The sequence below is a fragment of the Cyprinodon variegatus genome, unplaced genomic scaffold (genome assembly GCF_000732505.1).
Source record: "Cyprinodon variegatus isolate N-32 unplaced genomic scaffold, C_variegatus-1.0 Scaffold217, whole genome shotgun sequence".
NCBI classification, from domain to species: Eukaryota; Metazoa; Chordata; class Actinopteri; order Cyprinodontiformes; family Cyprinodontidae; genus Cyprinodon; species Cyprinodon variegatus.
In genome coordinates, this window is record NW_015150670.1 from 149,800 (window position 1) to 171,132 (window position 21,333).

The following is a 21,333-nucleotide window of genomic DNA, read 5'->3' on the forward strand; positions in this document are numbered from 1 at the left end:
AATAAACCAAATACCATTCAGAAAAAAGTTTTTTGGTCAAACAAGACAAGACCTGACAACTGCAAAATGAAATGTGAGAGAGTTAAGTCAATGAGCGTCTTTCAAACTTTAGAATGCTGTACTCGCTGTAAAATGGGATGATGGAAGCTTCAGCTGTTTTTTTCTGGTGTATTATTCAAAGCAGATGGATGAATACAAATTGAAAACCACATCAAAAAGTAATCATTTTCTGCTCAAACCAATAAGATGATTAAAATCTGAACACAAGTGGCAGTCCCAACAGAGTAGGTAGCCAGCTCGCATTAAAATTGTCTTTGTAGAAGACAGAGCACAATTTCAAGCATTAAATAAAGTCCAGCCAAGAACAGTAGTCAGATATCCAGAAACCTACTATTGATAGCTATAAAGTGAGAAATCAAGGTACAGTTACCTCATCAAATATTTGTATCTTTAAGTTGTTTCCTTTTAAGCAGTCATGTATAATTTGAGTCTGATTGGATCAGAGAATAGCCATCTACCTATTAAATTGCTATGACCAATCATCGTGGAGTGTTACTGGATGTCTAGGGCCCATGTACAATTCAGCAATCTATCACAGAATTAGAAGAATATGACCATTAATTTAGAGCAGTGCATGTGATTCTTGTTTATGAAATTCATTGAAGTTTTTTGTAGTATTACCATTTCACCCAGTAAAAGCTACTATTTAAGCCCAGCCTCAAATACCAAGAATAAAATGACATAATATCCCTTGGCCAGCGGAGAAATTTTTGAAATTCAGCACCTACGACAAAGAGTTTATACATTTCTTTTCTGTTGCAGATGTTCGTCGACGTGGCTCCAAAGACCTCCTGAAAGTCTGCGTACTGTTAGACCGAGGTCAAAAAGAGGGGAAGGGAGAGGACGGAATGCCTTCACCCCCTAATATCTACGACACACCCTATGAAGGCGGACTGGAGAGCGACAGCGAAGGCGTGTGGATCCCTGTCACACGACCAGAGTCTGATGTCCGTCCGGCCGGGGAGTACGAACTGCCCTGGGAGTGGAGAAAGGAGGACATTGTCAGAGCATTGTCAGGTAGAGAAAGGCGGCAGGGGTGATAGGAAGGGTGGAGGACCAGGGTGTGGAGGAAGAATGCCATTTATACAGCAGTTTTAAACAACAGCTTTGTGTTTGCTTTTAGAGAGGAAACAAAACTATGTTCTGAATGGATTTTCAGGGAAATGTTTACTTTATTGTCCCTGGCATGCTTTGATAGGACTTTTCATCAAATGTTGATATTATCTGTCCTGCTGCCTTTCAGCACAGTTTGAGGGAGTGGACTGCTCTTCCAGCAAAGAGAATGCTCCCACCTCAGGCCGTCAGGAGCAGCAGCAGCAGACTCTGAGGGCAAGGAACTGGAGCCACAAAGCTCTTGTCCCCACTGCATCAACCTCATCTTCTACGTCCTTTCCTTCTTCACCTATTCTTAAACTCTCCCCACTGACCTCACCGTCACCTTCTTTCCCCACCCTTAAGCTCTCACCACTCTCACCCTCTTCCAGTCCGACTAAACTGTCTCCTCCATCCCCTACCTCCCCTACTTCCCCATTGGATGGGGAGATGGCCAAAGTGGATTGCAGCCTGCCCTTAGAGAAGCAGAGGTAAGAAGGACTCAAGACAAACATCTATAATGCCTTTTGCTGACCCCTGCTGTCTATATTTATCCAACCAAAAAAGGAAAAAAAATCCAGCTTTAGTGATGTCATCTTATAACTGCAAATAAATATGACATGTATTATAGAACAAGGCCTTTATTATTCTCATTATTTTTCAGTACAGTATTTTAAACATTTAACTGTTAAATGTTTTGACAATTCATATATCCATAGCATTACAAAACCACAACATTTTAGATTGATTAATGATTTTCTGACTTTAAAGGTTTTGTGGAGGATTTTCAAAACCACTTGGAAAAAAAATGCATGTGCGAGAGCATGCACAAGCCCATTTCTCCTTGTGCACGCTCTGTTTAAAAGTTGCGGTTCTCATAGCTCATACAAGCTCACGGGTCAACGTCCTCTCTAACCCCTAAATCCCTCAATAACTATATAGAGCGGGGACTATATAGTGGATTAATTATCAAACTCAGTTAACTGACCGTTCTGATCACTGCTTTTTGCTCCGTTGGTCACGTAACTCCTACTCCACTGCATGGAGTGTAACTCCTCCACTGCATGCCAGAAAAATCAGAAAGTGTTTTTTTTTTTTTATATATGAACAACCAGTTAACCCCCCTATAACATTAACAAATCAGCTTTTATTTATATTTGACTACGATTTTACCTCAATGCATCCCAAACAACTGGTTTGCACTTAGATAATGTTACCCAGTGACCTTATGATGCCACTTTTGGCTGCAATTCTTTAACTGTGAGTTTATTTATACTTCCCTTACCATTCCTCCGACGGTGTTTGGTGCCAAGATGCAAGAAAACGTTATCCTTCCTAAATGATGATTTGTTTTAAGTTATTAAATTTCTTTGTACATTTTAAACTGTTCATGAAGCAATACTCTTTAACAAATTTTCTAGGGACTTCAGAAGAGAAATAGTAACAATTTCTATCCAAAATCACTTATCAGCAGTTGTTGATCAGTCATGATCAGGTTGCTCCTGTGCTATATGATGGTGATCTACTGTCTCCCCTCCATCTCTTTCCCTCCAAGCTGGTATCATGGCAGTGTGAGTCGGCAGCAGGCTGAGGCTCAGCTGCAGCGCTGCAGGGAAGCCAGTTTCTTGGTGAGAGACAGTGAATCAGGGACTAGCAAATACTCCATTGCCCTGAAGTGAGTATATGCATATATACTGAATGAATGCATGCATGCAGTGTTCTGTTTCCAAATGTGGTGATTTGAATCTTTTTTATTCCTTTATAAACAATATTATGAGTAGAAAAAAAAATCATCTGAATTTTTTTGTCTAACTTCCAATATCCAGGTAAAGCTCTGATCTTTTGTTTCCAGCTGATTTCAGTTTTGTTTTAATTCAACAATTTAAGGATGTATTCAAACTCAGTTTTTTAGTTTTCGTGCTGTTAGTGATCATTAGCCTCTCCAGCTACCTACGGGTGAAGGACAGGGTACAGCCTAGACAGGTGGCTACTCCATTGTAGGACAAAATTATACAATCATGCACAAACACATAATCACAACTAAGCACAATTTACAGATTCCAGTAAACCTAACAGTCATGTTTTGGTTTGTGGAGGAAGTAGGAGTACCTGGAGAGAACCCCCTAATGCACAGGGAGAACATGCAAACCATGTAAAAAAGACACTAGGCCAGGAATCCAAACCAGGACTTTCTTGATACAAAGAAACAATGCTGCTCTTTGACAGCTATTTAAAAAAAATGCATTTTAAACAGTCATTTTTCATTTTGTAATAGTAATTCTACGTACTTAACAGTTAATTGATTAAATAACAGTTTTCAGATGTAAAGCCTAATAAATTTAGCTTTTTCCCTAAGTGAAAAATGTTCAATACAATTCACTTAGTGAAAAAAATGTATTATTTTTTATCAATGTATGTTATCTCTTATTAAGCAAAAAATTTGTTGAATCACCAGTGTACTTCTCAGTGCATCTCTAGTCATTTTCTTTAGGTAAAAACAGCAGAGTCTGTAGTAAATAAGTGGCGAATATGTGTAACTTGATTAATAGCACAGAAAAGTGTTGTTGCTATCTGGCGCTTAGCTGTGAAGCATTCACTTAGTGGAAAACACAATGGTTTCTGACTAGTTGGGGCAAGTGAAGCTGAAAATTTTATCCAATTCAGTCACTAACAGATTTCTCTAACAATTCATCAGATTAATTAGAAAACTCGCTATTTTTTGTTACTTTTTTCACCCTTTCAGAATTATAACAATACCATTGTTTGCATGATAAATTAGTGTGATTTGAGTAATAGTGCATATTCATGCGCCTCAGTGCACATCTGTTGTACACTGCTCATACACTTGGGAGTCCACCTCATTAACCCCATTTAACCATTCAGTGAACTCAGGAGATACACCGCCTCATTAGAGGAGTGATGATCTTTCAAACAGGCTTTGTTGTTCACAATCACTGTATTTTGGAGTCCCCCCCAACCCCCACCCCCCTTACATATATGTCATTTATAGGTTTGTTTTTTTCTTTCTGTTTTCTTCCATCAGGACAAGTCAAACTTGTGTTCACATCATTGTGGCGCAGACTAAGAGCAGCAAGGGCTTGGGCTACACACTGGATCAGAGCAGCTGTGTGTTTTCCAGCATCCCTGAACTGGTCTATCACTACTGCTCTCACAGACTGCCTTTTACGGGAGCAGAGCACATGACCTTGCAGCACCCAGTGTCCCGGCAGCACTGAAACACGAAAAGAGGGGCCACTGCACATGACTCTGCACAGACATAAATGCACATAGACCCCCTGAAAGCCCTTTAATAAATATGTGAACAAACTGTAGGATATTGTGCTTTATAAGCCATCTTGTCTGCCTGTCGGTCTGCATTGCATCAGTGCACCATCTAGTGGTCAATGTCAGACAAGTTCATTCAGTCCATCCTGGTATATAGTGCTGACTTTTGCAAAATTGCCAAAAATGAAATCATTGATCTAAAACTCTCCACGCATACAGAGGCTGAACAGGAACCAATTTATTTTTCCACTGTGGCGCATCTGCATCTTCTACAGAAGATCTACTATCCACAGTACATCAGCAGGCATCCCTTATAACACAAACAAATCTCAACATGATATTAAATCAAATATATAAAGTAGGGCTAGCAAATTATTTGCGTTTTCAATATACTTGCAATTTTTCAAAATACAATTTTCAAATTTGAAAAACACACTCAATTTTGATCACATTACATTTCACAGGAGTAAGACATTGTGGGTTCGCCTACACACCGAAGAGAGAGTTGCAATTAGCACACAGATCTAAGCGTGCAAGAAAAAGTTAGCACTTTTCCACATAACAGTAAAATCCTGCCACAATGGACTCTGGACAGGCAGGCGTTCAAGGTCATGGAAATCGAAATCACAGTTTTGGTTGAACAATTATATCAAGTAGAGAAGAAAGAATATATAGAGAAAATAAGATTTGTGTAATATCCTACTGGGCTGCTCTAGAAAAGGTGACAACATAATTGATTATCAGACTCATATACAGTTAGGCCACATCTATAAGGCCAGTTTACATGATTAGAGCATGCACAGGTATCTTGACTTGTGAATGAGCCTATCGATCTCTCCTGAAACTCTTTTTCCAGCCTCTTAGGCTGTCAGAAGAGACTATTATTGATTAAATGATTAGAGTGAGTGAAACTATTGGGTTCTCATAAAATCGCAGACAAGTCAGAAAACAGTTTTGACACATGTTATTGCTAAAATACTTCTGAAACAAAGTGTTTGAAATAAAGTCTAAAAGGAAAATGTAAATAAGTAAACCATGTGATTGAAAATACAACATAGACATGCTCTAGGATGACAAAGAAATGCAGGAAAAGAGTCCTTCTTGATGCAACATAATATTGGCTGGTATAACTTAAAGACAGGAAATAGGCTACAACTACAATGTTAAATTGTTTTAAAACTTTATAAACATGCTTTGTTTTTGTATCCAAGAAGCCATGTTACTGAATTACTATTGATCTTTTATCATTTTTGGGGGTAGGGGAGCTGGTTTTGTTTTGTCTAATGTATTTGAACCTCTACTTTATACTGGAATGTATGTTAAGACTTGACACCCCAATACCCTAGCACACACGTAAAAGACGTGGTTGGATGTTGATTGTTTTTTTTTTTTTTTAAAGAATGTCACTATGATGTGGATTGTATGTTATTGTTTTGAATCTTTAACTCAGAAAATAAAGCAGTTAATTTTGCCTATGAAGATAAAGTGTCATAAATCAGCAGCAAAGGATGCTTGAATGGTAACAGGGGACCTCATGGACTTCAGTTTGGCGCTCTTCATAATTCTTAGCATGTTTCCCCTGATGTGGAAACTGAAAGATCCTTTTCAGTCACTCCATAGTTTTGTGATGAAGTGCCTCCTTGGGAATCTGGAATAAGCCTTTTATAACTTCCTCTTTCTTGCACACCACGTAAAGGACTTGCAAACTTAAACTAACACACAATATTTTGGTAATCTTCTCTTTGTTTATGCAAGAAAATTTACTTTCTTGGTATTTCTTGTGACGCAATCATATATATATATATATATATCTTTAGTAGCATTTTTTTTATGTCTGGTTGGTGATGGCTAACCAACCAGACATCATGTTGATAGACGAACAGCAGAAGATGGCAGTAGTTATAGATGAGGCAATCCCAAGCGACAGCAACATCAAGAAGAAAGAACACGAGAAGCTTGAGAAATACCAAGGGCTGAAAGAGGAGCTAGAAAAGATGTGGAAAGTAAGAGCAGCAGTGGTGCCAGTGGCAATTGGAGCACTGGGGGCTGTGACCCCCAAACTGGGAGAGTGGCTACAGCAGATTCCAGGTAAAACATCATAGGTCTCTGTCCAGGAGAGCGCAGTCATAGGAACAGCTAAGATACTGCGCAGAACCCTCAAACTGCCAGGCCTCTGGTAGAGGACCCGAGCTTGAGGATGACACATACCACCCCACGAGGGGTGAGAAAACAGTTTTATATATATATATATAAATATATAGACCAAAAGTTTCGACACGCCTTCTCATTCAAAGAGTTTTCTTTATTTTAATGACTATGGAAATTGAAGATTCACACTGAAGGTATCAAAACTATTAATTACCACATGTGGAAATATATAGTACCTAACAAAAAAGTGTGAAACAACTGAAAATATGTCTTATATTATAGGTTCTTCAGAGTAGCCACCTTTTGTTTTGATTACTGCTTCGCACACTCTTGCTGTTCTCTCGATGAGCTTCCAGAGGCAGTCACCTGACATGGTCTTCCAAGAGTCTTGACGGAGTTCCCAGAGATGCTTTTCACTTGTTGGCCCTTTTTGCTGTCACTCCGCAGTCCAGCTCACTCCAAACCATCTTGGTTGGGTTCAGGTCCAGTGATTGTGAAGGCCATTTTGTCTGACGCAGCACGCTATCACTCTCCTTCTGGGTCAAATAGCCCTTACACAGCCTTAGGTGTGTTTGGGGTCATTGTCCTGTTGAAAAATAAATGATGGTCCAACTCAACATGAACCGGATGGAATAGCTTGCCGCTGCAAGATGCTGTGGTTACCATGCTGGTTCAGTATGTCTTCAATTTTGAGTAAATCCCCAGCGGTGTTACCAGCAAAGCACCCTCACACCATCACACCTCCTCCTCCATGCTTCACGGTGGGAGCCAGGCATGTAGAGTCCATCCGTTCACCTTTTCTGAGTCGCAAAAAGACGCGATAGTTTGAACCAAAGATCTCAAATTTGGACTCATCAGACCAAAGCACAGATTTCCACTGGTCTAATGTTCATTCCTTCTGTTCTTTAGTCCAAGTGAGTCTCTTCTGCTTGTTGCCTGTCCTTAGCAGGGGTTTCCTAGCAGCTATTTTACCATGAAGGCCTGATTCACGCAGTCACCTCTTAACAGTTGTTCTAGAGATGTGTCTGCGCCTAGAACTCTGTGTGGCATTGACCGGGTCTCTTATGTTAGCTGCTGTTATCTTGCGATTTCTTAAGCTGGTTACCTTCAAAACTTATCCTCTGCAGCAGAGTTGACTCTTGGTCTTCCTTTCCTGGGGCGGTCCTCATGTGAGCCAGTTTCTTTGAAGAGCTTGATGGTTTTTTGCTTGAAGAGCTTGACGGTTTTTCCCCCACTTGGGGACATCGGGGGGACACAACTTTTTAGACTGACTGACCTTCATTACTTAATGTAATTATTGTCACTCGTTTTTCTTTACTTAGCTTCTTTTTTCTAACAAAGTCTATTCAGTAGGACTATCAGCTGTGTGTACACCTGACTTCTGCACAACACAACTGATGGTCCCAACACTATTTATAAGGCAAGATATCCTACTTATAAAACCCGACAGGGGACACCTGTAAAGTGAAAACCTTTTGAGGTGACGAACTCTTGAAGCTCATCAAGAGAATGCCAAGAGTGTGCAAAGCAGTAATCAAAGCAAAAGGTGGCTACTTTCAAGAACCTAGAATATAAGACATATTTTCAGTTATTTCACACATTATTTTAAGTACTATATAAGTGCACATGTGTTTATTCATAGTTTTGATGCCTTCAGTGTGAATCTACAATTTTCATGGTCATGAAAATATAGAAAACTCATTGAATGAGAAGGTGTGTTCAAAATTTTGGTCTGCACTGTGTATAAATAAACTTAACATTAAACACATTATTTAAACAATAAATACACTTTTAAATTGTAAAATGTACATCTAAATCTACCATTGATTGATTATAATTACATGCAAAATAATAGATGACAAAAAATATTTAAAATATCAGTTTAAAATCTAATACGATTTCTTCTGTTTATATGTATAAATAAATATAGCCACATATATCACATTTATTCAGGAACTCCTGACTTGGACCACATCGGATTTGTTATGTGATTTATAGAGACCACACTTCAAGGTAATTAGATTAATTGAGACTCCTACAGTCATTGAAAGCAAGATTTAGCATTTGATCTCTATAAAATCCAATTTTTTTTTCTTTCAAAACGTGTAATTAAAACAACTTAAAATCTTTCAAATTCTATCATTTTTGTTCATTTGCTAAATGAGTGGATTAATCATAGGAGCAAATGCACCAAAGAAGCACATTTTCTGATCACATGTTTGAACGAAATAGGGATGCAGAAGTTGTCAGGTTCATATTTACCCAACTTTAACAAACCTGAGTGCAAACAGACTCAAAGGAAAAAAAAAACTCTCTTAGGGAAGATGCTTCAATTGTTACCAAAACCGCAGATGAAGAGACAAGAAGAACGAAGCAATCAACTAAAGCATGCACTTGTGGCTGTATGTTTCTTACCAGTAAACACCAGTGCGCTGGGTTGCTTGAGCATCTCTAATGGAGCATGTGCATGACTGTGCAGGCGTGACTCTGTGCACCCATGTGTGAGTGAGAGAGTGTTTGTGAACATGTTGTTCTTTTTCTCTGTCTCTAAAAAAGAGAAAAGGGCAGTGAGAATATTTCTGTACTGGGATTACCAGGTTGCCATGGTGAGTAGTTGTAGAGAGGTAGCACCATCTCTACAGGGAATGACGAGAGAGGGGAGGAGAGGGGAGGAGAAAGAGGGGGGAGAGACAGGCTGCAGTATTAAAATAGCTATGATTAATTGTAGCCATAGTAGCAACGCAGGTCCCACACAGAAAAACCTGCATGGTTTGTGAATGAAGAGCTGCATTAAGAGATATGGGTGCTAGAAATCACCCAGAAGAACGTGGCTCGCTCCTCTTATTGTCAGCTCCTTAAATAGCTTCACCGCTTGTGCAACACCTCCTTGGAGGGTCAGAGTGCAAGACTGCCCCCAGAACAAACACATCTGAAGTGGTTAGTTTCAGCTCATCCTTAAGCCTACCCTTTTACCATCCAAGAGATGCTCCATATCTTAAGTGCTGTGCTTCTCAGCGAGTCACAGCTTGTAAGGTTACACAACAGTTGTCTGTTTTGGATATGTTCTCTTAATTAAATGACAAATTAGGGCAAAACAAGCTAGAAGCTTTGGGTGCTTTACAAATTGTTCTAACAGCCCCTCTCTGTGGATACTGAAGGGTATAGCAACTTGACTCCATAGCAAATATACAAAACTTTACAGAGAGAAATGATCCTGGTGTTGCTTAAATGCATCTGATCCTCTTTTTACAGCATAAGAAGTGAAGAACAGATAGCTGCAACATTAGAAATACAGCACATGATGGCATTAGTGCAGAAAGTAGGGTCTTCAAGAGCTGCAGCCCCAGTTATTGTGGGACTTTGCACAAGCTCCATCAGAACATCTTATGAGCGGACATGTTACCAAAAGTGTTGTTTTCTAAACCGATATTACTTTGATAATACAAAAAGTACCATAGCCGAGGATAAATGCCTTATTGTTGTTTCTGTTTAAGTATTAGCTAATGTAAGCACTGCAGCACGAAAGCAGAAGCAACTTTTCTACATTGCTTTGGTGAGAATGTAATCTGAAGGCTTTTTATCTCACATAGGGAGCATATGCAGTGTTTTTGTAGAACAGTCACACCACAGTGCTGTTTTATTTTGGCCCTTCTTGGACAGCTTTCTGTCAATTCACATGGAGCCTGTTCATCCCTAATGGGACTAAAAAAAAACATGCATGCCAGATTATTACTCTGAAAATGTACATTAGTTTTAAAGATTAAACACTGGCAAAATCTTATAACGCCATGTGTATATTGTAAAATAGTTAAGATGGCAAACCAAATGGTAATCTTAGCTGTAGAATAACAATGATTTATAACAGTACTTTATGAGTGGAAGCAGAAAAGAACTAAAAACACTTTTCAATACCGATACAAAAACCTAATGTGGGTATGAACTGATCCCCTGTTTGTGATAGATAGTTTATGAAACTCACCTGCACATACACAGACAGGTAATATGTTGTTAATGTTACATAAGGATTTTATTTTGTGCTCAAATTAGATTAGGCCTGTCATACCTTGAATTTTATAGACTCAACAGTGCAAGAGGAGAAATATCTTACCTTTTTTTCTGTATGCATCGTGCACATTAATAGTGGACAGTGAAGTGGAATAAGTCCCTTCTAAAAAGTTTGAAACCTCCAGCAGAATCAGGCTCAGTGTGAGCGGCCTTCTGCCAAGGCTGACTGGGGTTCAAGAAGAGAGAGGCAGAGATAGAAGAAGAAAATAGAAGCACTGTTCTATGTTAGAAAAGGTAAGGGAAAAAATTAGCTCCATAGCCAACTCTGTCTAGGAAAGAAACACTTAAGCAGACAGGCTTTAAGTCAGTTTTCATGTCAAAGGAATGAAAGGGAACACATACAGTTAGTCACAGTAAAAGCCAAGTTCATAGAAATGTACAGGCAAGAAAGAAAACAGGCCCAACCCTGTCATCTATAATAGAAGCTGTTGATGGCAAAAGCCCAGTGGACATGTCTCTCCAGGATGAAGAGAGCCCAAAATGAACAGACCAGATGATGCTACTATGATGAGAAAAAAGAAAGATAGAACACAAAGGTAGGGTTTAACCAACATATACAGCATAATTGGAGAATAGAGATAGAAGGTAGCAGAATGATGAAAAGTGGTCAGTATGTCCTCAAGCAGCCTAACCCTATATCAGCATAATTATAGAGATAGTTGAGGACAACATGAGCCACTCTAACTATGAGCTTTATCAAAAAGGAAAGTTTTTAGCCTTGCCTTAAAATAGACAGGGTGTCTGCCCCACAGACTAAAACTTGTAGTTGGTTCTACAGGAGAGGAGCCTGATAACTAAAAGATCTTCCTCCCATTCTACTTTAAGAAATTCTAGGAACCACTAGTTAACCCGCAGATCTATAGTATACCGTAATAATAAAATGGATTTTAGTTATTTAGGGCTTTATATGTTAAATAGAATTTCCGTTCTATTTTGGATTTAACTGGAAGCAAATGAAGATAACTAAGAAAGGAGATCTACCTTTTTAACTTTCATTGGCTGCAGCATTTTGGAATCAGCTGAAGGCTTTTAAATACAGTTTGTGGACTTGCTGATAGTAGAGATTTACCATACAATAGTCCAGTCTTGAAGTAACAAATGCATGGACATCACCATTGGACAGGATATTTCTATTTTTGGCAATATTCCAGAGATGAAAGAAATTCTAGAAACCTCTTTAATATGAAATTTAAATGACAAAAATAATGCTAAGGATTTCTACATTGTTTAATGTAGAAAATCTTAGCATTTCTAAATGTAACATGGCATTAAATAAAAATAATTTGTGTATTTGAAAATATTCTTATGCTTTATAAAGCTAGTATATATTTAAATATTAATCATACTTGGATATTCACATAGAAAGGGTAAAGATACTATAGAGCTCAATATTCTTTTTAATTAAGCTCTTCAATTTAGAACAATTAAAGGCTGACCTTTTAACAGAATTCAAATAATGCTAGATTTAGTAAGTCCTTATGATGTTCAGAATCATGGTTGGCAACTATTCACTCAATGACTGCACCTAAAGAAAGCAATGCCAGTCTCATGTTGGTGTCGCCCTTGGCAGTGAGCAATGTTGTCTATTTGAACAGTTAGGACATACGTTCAGAGCTCTGCTATCAATTTATTTAGCACTATTAAGGTTCTCAATATTTCCAATGGAAGTAACTTAGTGAAATTCACCTTACTGCTAATCTTTTTGTTATTTTTCAAGATTAAAATTAATAGCAAAAAAGGGAAAGAAAATCTTCAATCCTCAAAACTCTGTTTAGCTATTCGTTACTTTATTTATCCTACTCCATTCATTAGAGCTGTGATCTAGGATCAGATTTGTATGTTGTGTTTCCTAGATGTGACAGAGACATAGGAAGTAATCCCGGCAACTCGAAGACATAATGACAGCGGGGCAGGAAGGGACAGAGAAAAAAAGCAGAGAAAGAAGGAGTGTGAGTGGGTGTTAGGGAAAGACAAGCACTTGTGGGGGTCCCAGCTTCTTAATAATTCAAGGGGAGACTAGCTGCACTCAGTGCAGGGGAGGAGCACTGTCAGGTCAGCTCATTCACTGCAGAGGGGGTGTGGAGATGAAGAAAGGAGGAGATTGTAGAGACAGTTTAAAGATGGCATAGAGGAATTTGTGGAAGATTTAGCCTCTGTGCAGATATGTGTGTATGTCTTGGAAAATTGACATTATTCACTAGTGTGTAGCATGTCCTAATTGTACATGTGTATGCTCTGTGTGTGTGTATGTAAAAATAGATAAAATGAAGAAGAAACAGGCTGCTTCTTTGTAGACCTTTTCTTAGTCACCACAGCAACTGCCTCCTCGCTGGATCCCCCTCCACTCCCTTTTTATGTTGTCTATGCATCCCTTATGCCCTTCCGTAAACTTCCTCTTTTGGATTTTCTTATGTCCTGTAATCTTCTTAATTTGATGACATTTTCTTTGTTGATCTCATTCCTTTATAATTATCCTGTCTCAGTTCCAGTATTGACACCCGAATCTCTTCTCCCAGCCTCTTATTTCCATTTTCTTCATCCTTTTGGATCACTTCTTAACACTCAACTCTAAGAAAAGACCGTAGTGATAATTTCAGAGGCGTTTTGACAAAACTCACAGGGAAACGCGGTTTGTCATATTCTTCAGAATTCCCATTATTTTTGTCATAATAATGATAGAACTTTATTGATCTCACACTGGAGAAATTTACCTCTACTTTTAACCCATCTCCTTGGGGAGCAGTGGGTTGCCACTGTGCAGCGCCCGAGGAGCAATCGGGGGTTGAGGGTCTTGCTCAGAGTGGAGGCTGTGGGGATCGAATGGGGTAATTGCAACCTTCTAAGCGCACTACCACACTGCTGCCACCAACTAGGCCGACACTCCCCTATTACAGCTAAATCAGGATTTAATGTGATAAGCCAACACACTGTTATTTATGACTGTGAAGTGGAAAAAAAATCATTTTTTTCAACATATATGTATATCTTAGATCTTGTTTTGAGATTTATATGCTTTTTGTTATGAGTATATCTATCTTGATTTCAAGAAGTCTAACAAAGTGCATTTGCCTCACTGCATTGGAAAATTATTGTATGAATCCTCAAAATCAATCTTCTCTTATTTAGTTTTTAGTCTCCATATGAAAGCCTGATTAGATGGACAATTTTTGCAGCATATAAATGATAATAATTGACTTGGACCTATTTAATCATTCACTTTTACAATTCACATTCAAAATGCAGTCACCTTAAAACTTCAGCCATATTAAGATACATCCAGGTTTTCATCATCATTATATATATATATATATATATATATATATATATATATATATATATANTATATATATATATATATATATATATATATATATATATATATATATAATGATGATGAAAACCTGGATGTATCTTAATATGGCTGAAGTTTTAAGGTGACTGCATTTTGAATGTGAATTGTAAAAGTGAATGATTAAATAGGTCCAAGTCAATTATCATCATTTATATGCTGCAAAAAATGTCCATCTAATCAGGCTTTCATATGGAGACTAAAAACTAAATAAGAGAAGATTGATTTTGAGGATTCATACAATAATTTGCCAATGCAGTGAGGCAAATGCACTTTGTTAGACTTCTTGAAATCAAGATAGATATACTCATAACAAAAAGCATATAAATCTCAAAACAAGATCTAAGATTGGATTGAGTCCATTCTTTCAATGTCTTTAATAATATGACTTATTTTGTATGACATAGCAAAAGTAATCTAAAATGTAAAAACTTCCCTTAAAGGAGCAGGTAAATAAGATTATTACAAAAGAAAACGTTATTTTTCCCTTAAAAATAATTACATATAAACTACTTGAAATAAGAAGATGAATTTTTTGTTATTTTAAATTGAGACCATCTTATTACGTCAGTAAATTGTCTTATCTATCAGCTCAAATTGAGGCAAAATACAGTCTTTTTCAAGAAATCTTTTGCAGTGTAGGTATGTTTTAATTACAGGGGCCAGGATCAGTTCTCCAAGGGCGCTGGCCCCTGTTAGCCCCTGCTTAAAACCGCCTATATTGCTGAGCAAAAGAAAATAAGAGCTAAAAAAAATAGAACTCCATATGGAGGGACAACGGAGAATGGAGCTCTTTTTGGTTTGGCAAAAAAAGAGATTTATTTTGGTTTCTAGATGTGAAGGGCGGGTAGAGATAGTGGTGGTCCTAGACCAAGTTCACCAGAGGGGGCTAGGGTTTTTTATTTATTTTTTTTATTTTTTTTATTTTTTTTATGAGGACACATAACAAAAGAATTACACACAAAAAAACAGGGAAATAATGCATTGCTCAGTTTATCAAGTGAGCACCAACTATGACTGGAGCTTAAAGTGACACACTTTTATTTCTAAATAATTGTTAAAAAGAATAGGTAAAAAAAAGTGTATTGGGCTAAGGGAAACATTTACTGTATCTTCTCTCAGCACATATCATTATAAGAAATTAATTCAGTTGAATGTTTTCAGTTCAGCGGCAGGGGCCAAGACCAGTTCTACAGGATAACTGGCCCCTGTTGGCTCCTGTTTAGAAACACAGTTGGTTAGAAACATACTTTCAATTATAGAAACATTTTTCTAAGTACTTGTATTGTAGCAGAACCAAAGACTGGCTCCTTAAAATAGCGACTGATGGTGGAATATGGGCTATGAATCCTTTTGCAGTGCTCCTGATCTCACTGAAATGCTCTTTTTTTTGAAGGAGGCTCTTTATATTAATATTCAATTAGTAGTTGCTTAAATCTAAACGCAAATAAAATTCAAATATCTCATAGAAACATTTGGATTCATGTAATTTTATACAGAAGAAAACATGTTTTTCTATGCTTTATAATGCAGTTTTTAGTGTTGCCAAATATTAAAGAATATTAAAGAATAAAATAAAGACAAATTGAAAAGATAACGTATTTGGCCCCTGGCTGATATGAATATGAGGCAAAGAGTCAGACAGGGAAGATGCCACCTACTCTGACAAGGTCACTGGAAGGTCAATAATAGACATTCTGTTCGTGCCTAATATTTTAAGGAGATGAGAGAGGAAAGACGCTGCTTGGCATGGTTCGCTGATGTGGAGCCTCTGGAGGTGCATCCTCCCCTCCCTGCTCCTCCAGGCGCCCCGCCCACGCCTGTCCAGCGCGTCGGATCTAAGCGGTGATCGCGTCGGTCGGCAGCAGCATCCTCCTCTCCAAGCGCCGCGCACAGCTCACCTGGCTGCACCGCACTGAGGATTCATTTCTGCGTTAGTATTCCCTCCTCATCAGGGCGAGGAAGAAGAGGAGAACATAGCCCAGGCAGACGTCATTATGCCAGGTAGAGTGTGAAAGGGAGGTGGGGGAGCAACACTGCGGGGCGTGCGTGGAGTAGGTGGCCTCTCCATCCGGGTGAACACCTTTCCGGGCTCCAGGCGCGCACCATGTCGGACGGCTGGAGGCTGCTGCTGATGCTGGCTCTGCTCGCCATTGTGGGAGGTGAGGACTTTCTCCTTCTGTTGGCTCCATCAACGCGCGGCTTTAACAATCATCACCATGTCGAGCCTAATAAATAAATAAATAAATGAAATTTCCACGCCTAAAGTCATGACGGGGGATTTTAAAATCAAAGATTTATGGAGCCTTAAAATAAATATGCTGGAACTGTTTAATGTTAAAAAGCAAGCAGGTGGAGAAAATGACTCTCCCATTGCTGTGTCACCATCTTTCCTGTAACAGCAGCATCACTCCATAATCATGGCGCAATCTAGCAATTGCACAAACTCAGATTATGTAAATTGGGCGGGTTTCACTTATTTAGGACTACGTTTCCCTTACATCCAAATGGACTTTATCCTTATTGATTTTTTTATATACAGAAAACATTTTATACTTAGGAGAACCAGTGAAGCCTTTGTTTTTCCACCCTTCCTTTGGGTTTGAAAGATAAAAAGTTATACCAATATCAACACTATCCAAATATAAACAAGGCATTTCATTTGTTTACTGAAAAACAGCTGTCTGTCTGTAAATGAATTGAAAAATCAGCTAAAGCATCCCACATGAATGTTAAAGACTCTGAGTGAAATAAATTGTGTTATCGCTCACCTCTGTCTCTCTCTCCCTCTCACTCATTAACACTGAGGTCTTGGTTTGAGTGGGTAGGTTAATGAGAGGCATGCCGAGCTAAAACATCCTGTCTGCCAAGGACAAATTACTTATCATTCAACAGCACAGAAAATATATATTTCTCCGTGTAGGAGATACACACTAGCCACTTTATTAGGTACACCTGTTCAGGTGCTTGATAAGACCTTGGCTGTGTCCGAAAGTCCACCCTAACGCCACAATCACTATATAGAGTGGGGACTATCTACTGGACTTTCCAGTGCACTCAGTCAGCTGACCATTCAGACAGATGTCCATTACTTTTTATCCACTAGACTTTTTATCCACTAGACATTCGGACATAAAATACCTATTTAGTGCTCTCCTGTATATGGGAGTTAGGGCGAACATACGGACACAGCCTCTGTGAGTGACCTAATTACAAGACTCCAACCCAATGCATTTGATAATTTAGACTTTTTAACGTTTTAACCAACCACAGGAATCAGGTAGAAAACTAATTTAGTTGACTTTCAACATGGGAGGGAGTGGGTGCCCAATGTTTAACTGTTTCCTAGACAGAGCATCTACAGTTATATTTTCTAACATTAAAAACTATTTATGGATTTATGCTTTTAAATTCCTTTAGTGTGTGTGCTTCTGTCTTCTTGAACCCCCGTCCCTGAAAGAAGGACAACAACACTGAGCCTAGTTCTGCTGGAGGTATCTTCTTGTTAAAGTGGAGTTTGTCCTCTCCACTGTGGCCGCATGGTGTGAGGGATTGCTGTAGGGTCAATGATACAGTGCAGGTGAATGTCTACTTTTGCCACATGTTTATCAAGGAGGAGTGAATCCTGCAAAGTGACTTGCTCAGACAGAGAGCGTATGATGTGAGTTAGCACCATATAAACAAGTTTAACTGAGTTAACTGAACTGAACTGTGTTGATATAAATATTAAGAATCTGCTGGGGTTTTCCACACACACAACAATCTCCATGGTTTATGGTTTCAACGTTTGAGCAGCAGTTGTATGCAGACTGGTTCAATACAATAGAAAGGAAACATACCTCCTACTACTGTAGTTATGGCATGCTCTGAATGTACTGTAATACATGTGGTACATTGAAGCAGATGGGCTGTAGCAGCAGAAGAACACACAAGGTAGCTGTCATCTAACAGTAGGACACAGTTTGGAAAATTTTTCCCCTGCTCTAAGTATTGCTGTCATCTGCATAATGGGCAACAAAACAAAAACATGGCTCCATCCTACCTTGCATTCATGGTTAAGACTAGACACAAGACCGGCCCTTTAAACTTTAAGTACCAAGGATAACAGAATGCTTCACTTTTCACTGTTATACTTCAAAAAGCCAGTGACATATCTGAAAATAGTACTATGATATGTATTCATTATTTAAGACATAAGCAACAAATCCATAATTAAACTTAAAATGTTTATTAGGTTTATCTTTTGTTGTTTGGATTTTTTTTTAAAGTGTGGGCCATAAATGTGCAATAAACACACTCTTTAAGTATGTATGTTTTCAAGTAAATGTTGTTCTTATATACTGCATGAATGATTTTTGCTAATAATAAGTATATGAAGTTAATAGTAGCTGGTTGTTAGCTTGACTACTCAGATATTTAGCTTAACAGCTATAGTTTTGGAACAGTTGGTGATTGCTGCCACTGCTCTGGTTTCCACATCATGACTTCAAGCGTTTAAAAAAAAAAATCTAAAAAAAAAACATTTTTTTTTTATAAATACAAAAAAAAAAGGCATCAGTCTTCCTCTCAACCAGCTGGCTGGCAGTGCCCAGCAGTAGGAGGGAGAATCTTGGTCTGGTATAAAAGGATTTCAAACCCCACGATGGAAAAGCTAACTTTCAGGAAACTCCGAGTATACTGTGATTTAACGTGGTATACTTACATCGTCACACAGATATGCATGTAAAAACATAGTTAAGTTTTACATTTTTTTATTTTTATAAAATAGGCAGCACCTAGCTAAATGTAAAAGCTGAACTTTGAAAAATATTTAGGAACTTATTGACTGTTGCGATATTCGTATCAGATATCAGCCAGAAAAACTATTTTCGGTATATATTTGCTTGCATCGGAAAGCTCTTACCTATATTTGCATGTTGAGATAAATTCATCATCATCTTGATATGTTGAAAAAAAAACAAGTCTCTAAAGTACTGACCAATTTTTGTATGATAACCTTGAGTTAAAATACTGCAGGATTATGGTGTTTACATACATGTTAAAAAAAGAAAAGTCTATGAAGCACTGACTGAAAAGTCTATAAAGCATGACTCAGTAACTTTTGTTTAAATCTCAAAACATGTAAGTAAAATGAAAGCGTTGGAGCATATTTACAGGTGCAATTACAGGTGAGGAAGGGGAGGACCTGGCCTTTCTCTGTGCACCTTACAGTGTAAAAATTATACATTTTTATAAGACACAGAATCTTTTTTGTTGCGTAACGACCTCATTATTTCAAAAGATAAATCATAAAGACAGAGCTAAACAAGTTACTGGAAAGCTTTTGAATTGTTCCCAAAACTCAGGGTTACACTAAGTCACATTAATGACCTTTCCTAAGGTATTTGGACTGATGGAGTGTGAAACATTACTCGAAGGAGCCTGAGAAGAAAAAACTAGTAATGAGTCATCTTGCTGTTAGGGAGAGAATCTGATTAGCAAACTCCTTGGGGACTATTAACTCCATCCACACAGACTTACAGACACATATTTAAACATTCATGAAATTAGACATGCTAGCACACTACAATTACACAACAGATTTCATTTTCTACTATAAAGTGTTGCAATGTAAATAGACTTATATAAAACTTGGTTCTAGCAACAAGAGATCGACTGATAATGGATTTTAAAGGCCAATTATTTTGACACCAGTTCCCCAGTCTGTGCCACAGATTATTGATGCAATGATTACAAATGTTAGACAAGACTCAGACCTAAACTTTACGAGGGATTGCAAAGCGACAATGGATGCGTTTGGCGTGATCTTAAAGCATGGCTGCTTAATGCACTAATGAATCAGTGAATGCACATACGTTATGTGTCAGTTGATGCCGACATAGAGCTCTATGTTTACATCTTTAAGCTTTCTCTTCCTGATTCTTTTCTGAGAAGAGATCACTCAGAACAAACACTTTAAATAACACTTTATAAGGATTCTTTATTAAATTACTGTGAGACATGACAGCAGATTCTGACAGAAATAGTAATCATAGACCAGAGAAATGGCTTGGATGACAGATGACAGCGCTTGGCTCAGTTCTTCAAAAAAGAATAATAGCTAAAGAAGCATTTTTTACACACAGCCTGACTCATCAGATCATTACATCATACAAATGTTTGTAACATCACTGTTGTGGATCAAGGACAATCCAAATTCACAGGAACAGAGCTCTCTAAAGGGCTGGTTATACTCCCTGCAGCAGTGTGTCGCAGTGAGCTTGTTGCAGATATTTTTGATTTATGCCCAGTATTGTAGCACGGTCTGTGCTATGTTATTCCACGACACAACACGAGGGACAATCAAGAACTAGCTGTGGGTCTAGATATGGCTGAGGCGGTGAGGAAGTGGGGGCAAGTTTGTGTGATAACGGAAGGACATGAGGGCAAAAAATAGCGGGGATCGAGGTAGAAAAAGGGTCCCAGCGTTCTTGCACAACTCGCTCTTCTAGCTGGTCCAACTTCACCAGTCATTTTCCACAATGGCGGTCATACAAACAGAACAAACTGGAAGGTACCAAACAGGAAACACGCATTAGTGTAGAGCAGATGTAGATTTGACCAGTCAGATGCCTCCTGTCTGCGGCACTGTCTGCGGTCAGCTACAATTTTGGAGAGGTGCAGCAGAGTGTCTGTGGCAGGGGCACATTTGTGTTAACTGCGACACACACGCAGACGACCTGGTTTCTGAATATAAATCAGACTTAATAGATGTTCCCTCTCCTGAGCGGGTACAGGGTTGTGTGTGTGCATTTTTTTTATTGGAGAGGATGGGTCTTTTTAGAAATTTAAAAATCCTCCACTATACCTTTAACTATGGAAAGGGCCTACAGAGCTGCAGATGCTATATTTGCTTGGTTTATGTCCTCTTAAATAAGTTGTTGGTCTCTTCCTCCCTAGATATTATTGGTTGTTTCATCACTGTTTCATGCAAAAATAATGTAGTGACTCTCACTGCCATTCTCTGGGATCACAAAACCCAGAAACTTCATTGTAAACTTTTCTATAATGATTTGTTTCCGATTTTTTAGCCTACTTTATGTCGTCAGACAGGTTCTTTTAAAGTAAAGTCTTGGTTCTACAAGGTAGTAATCAGTTTAGGGTATGATAGTAAAACATCCAAAATATGTGATTATTTATCCAACCTGGCATAACTCAGATTGATCCATGTAGTTAAGTTCAGGCAAAAATCCCATTCTTTTAGTCGTTTGTAAAGCTGGAGCAGCCATCTTTGTTTTGCTTCCGCCTCTGGTTGACGCATTAACGTCATACACGTCACTGCATTTCATTGGTCG

The 21,333-nt window shown here is 38.3% G+C and overlaps 2 protein-coding genes across 2 annotated transcripts in view; both read left to right on the forward strand.

The window, feature by feature from the left end:
- Window positions 1-5,904, forward strand: part of LOC107088426 (SH2 domain-containing adapter protein E-like) — a 9,708-nt gene extending 3,804 nt beyond the window's left edge. The window contains exons 3-6 of the mRNA XM_015380590.1: window positions 823-1,077; window positions 1,304-1,643; window positions 2,708-2,827; window positions 4,196-5,904. Of these exons, the coding sequence (XP_015236076.1) occupies window positions 823-1,077; window positions 1,304-1,643; window positions 2,708-2,827; window positions 4,196-4,388 (908 nt within the window). The 3' untranslated portion in view covers window positions 4,389-5,904. The remainder of the gene's footprint in view (window positions 1-822; window positions 1,078-1,303; window positions 1,644-2,707; window positions 2,828-4,195) is intronic.
- Window positions 5,905-15,822: 9,918 nt separating this feature from the next.
- The window catches only part of chrnb2 (cholinergic receptor, nicotinic beta 2), a 33,092-nt gene continuing 27,581 nt past the window's right edge, over window positions 15,823-21,333 (forward strand). The window contains exon 1 of the mRNA XM_015380585.1: window positions 15,823-16,161. Coding sequence (XP_015236071.1) covers window positions 16,107-16,161 — 55 coding nt within the window. The 5' untranslated portion in view covers window positions 15,823-16,106. The remainder of the gene's footprint in view (window positions 16,162-21,333) is intronic.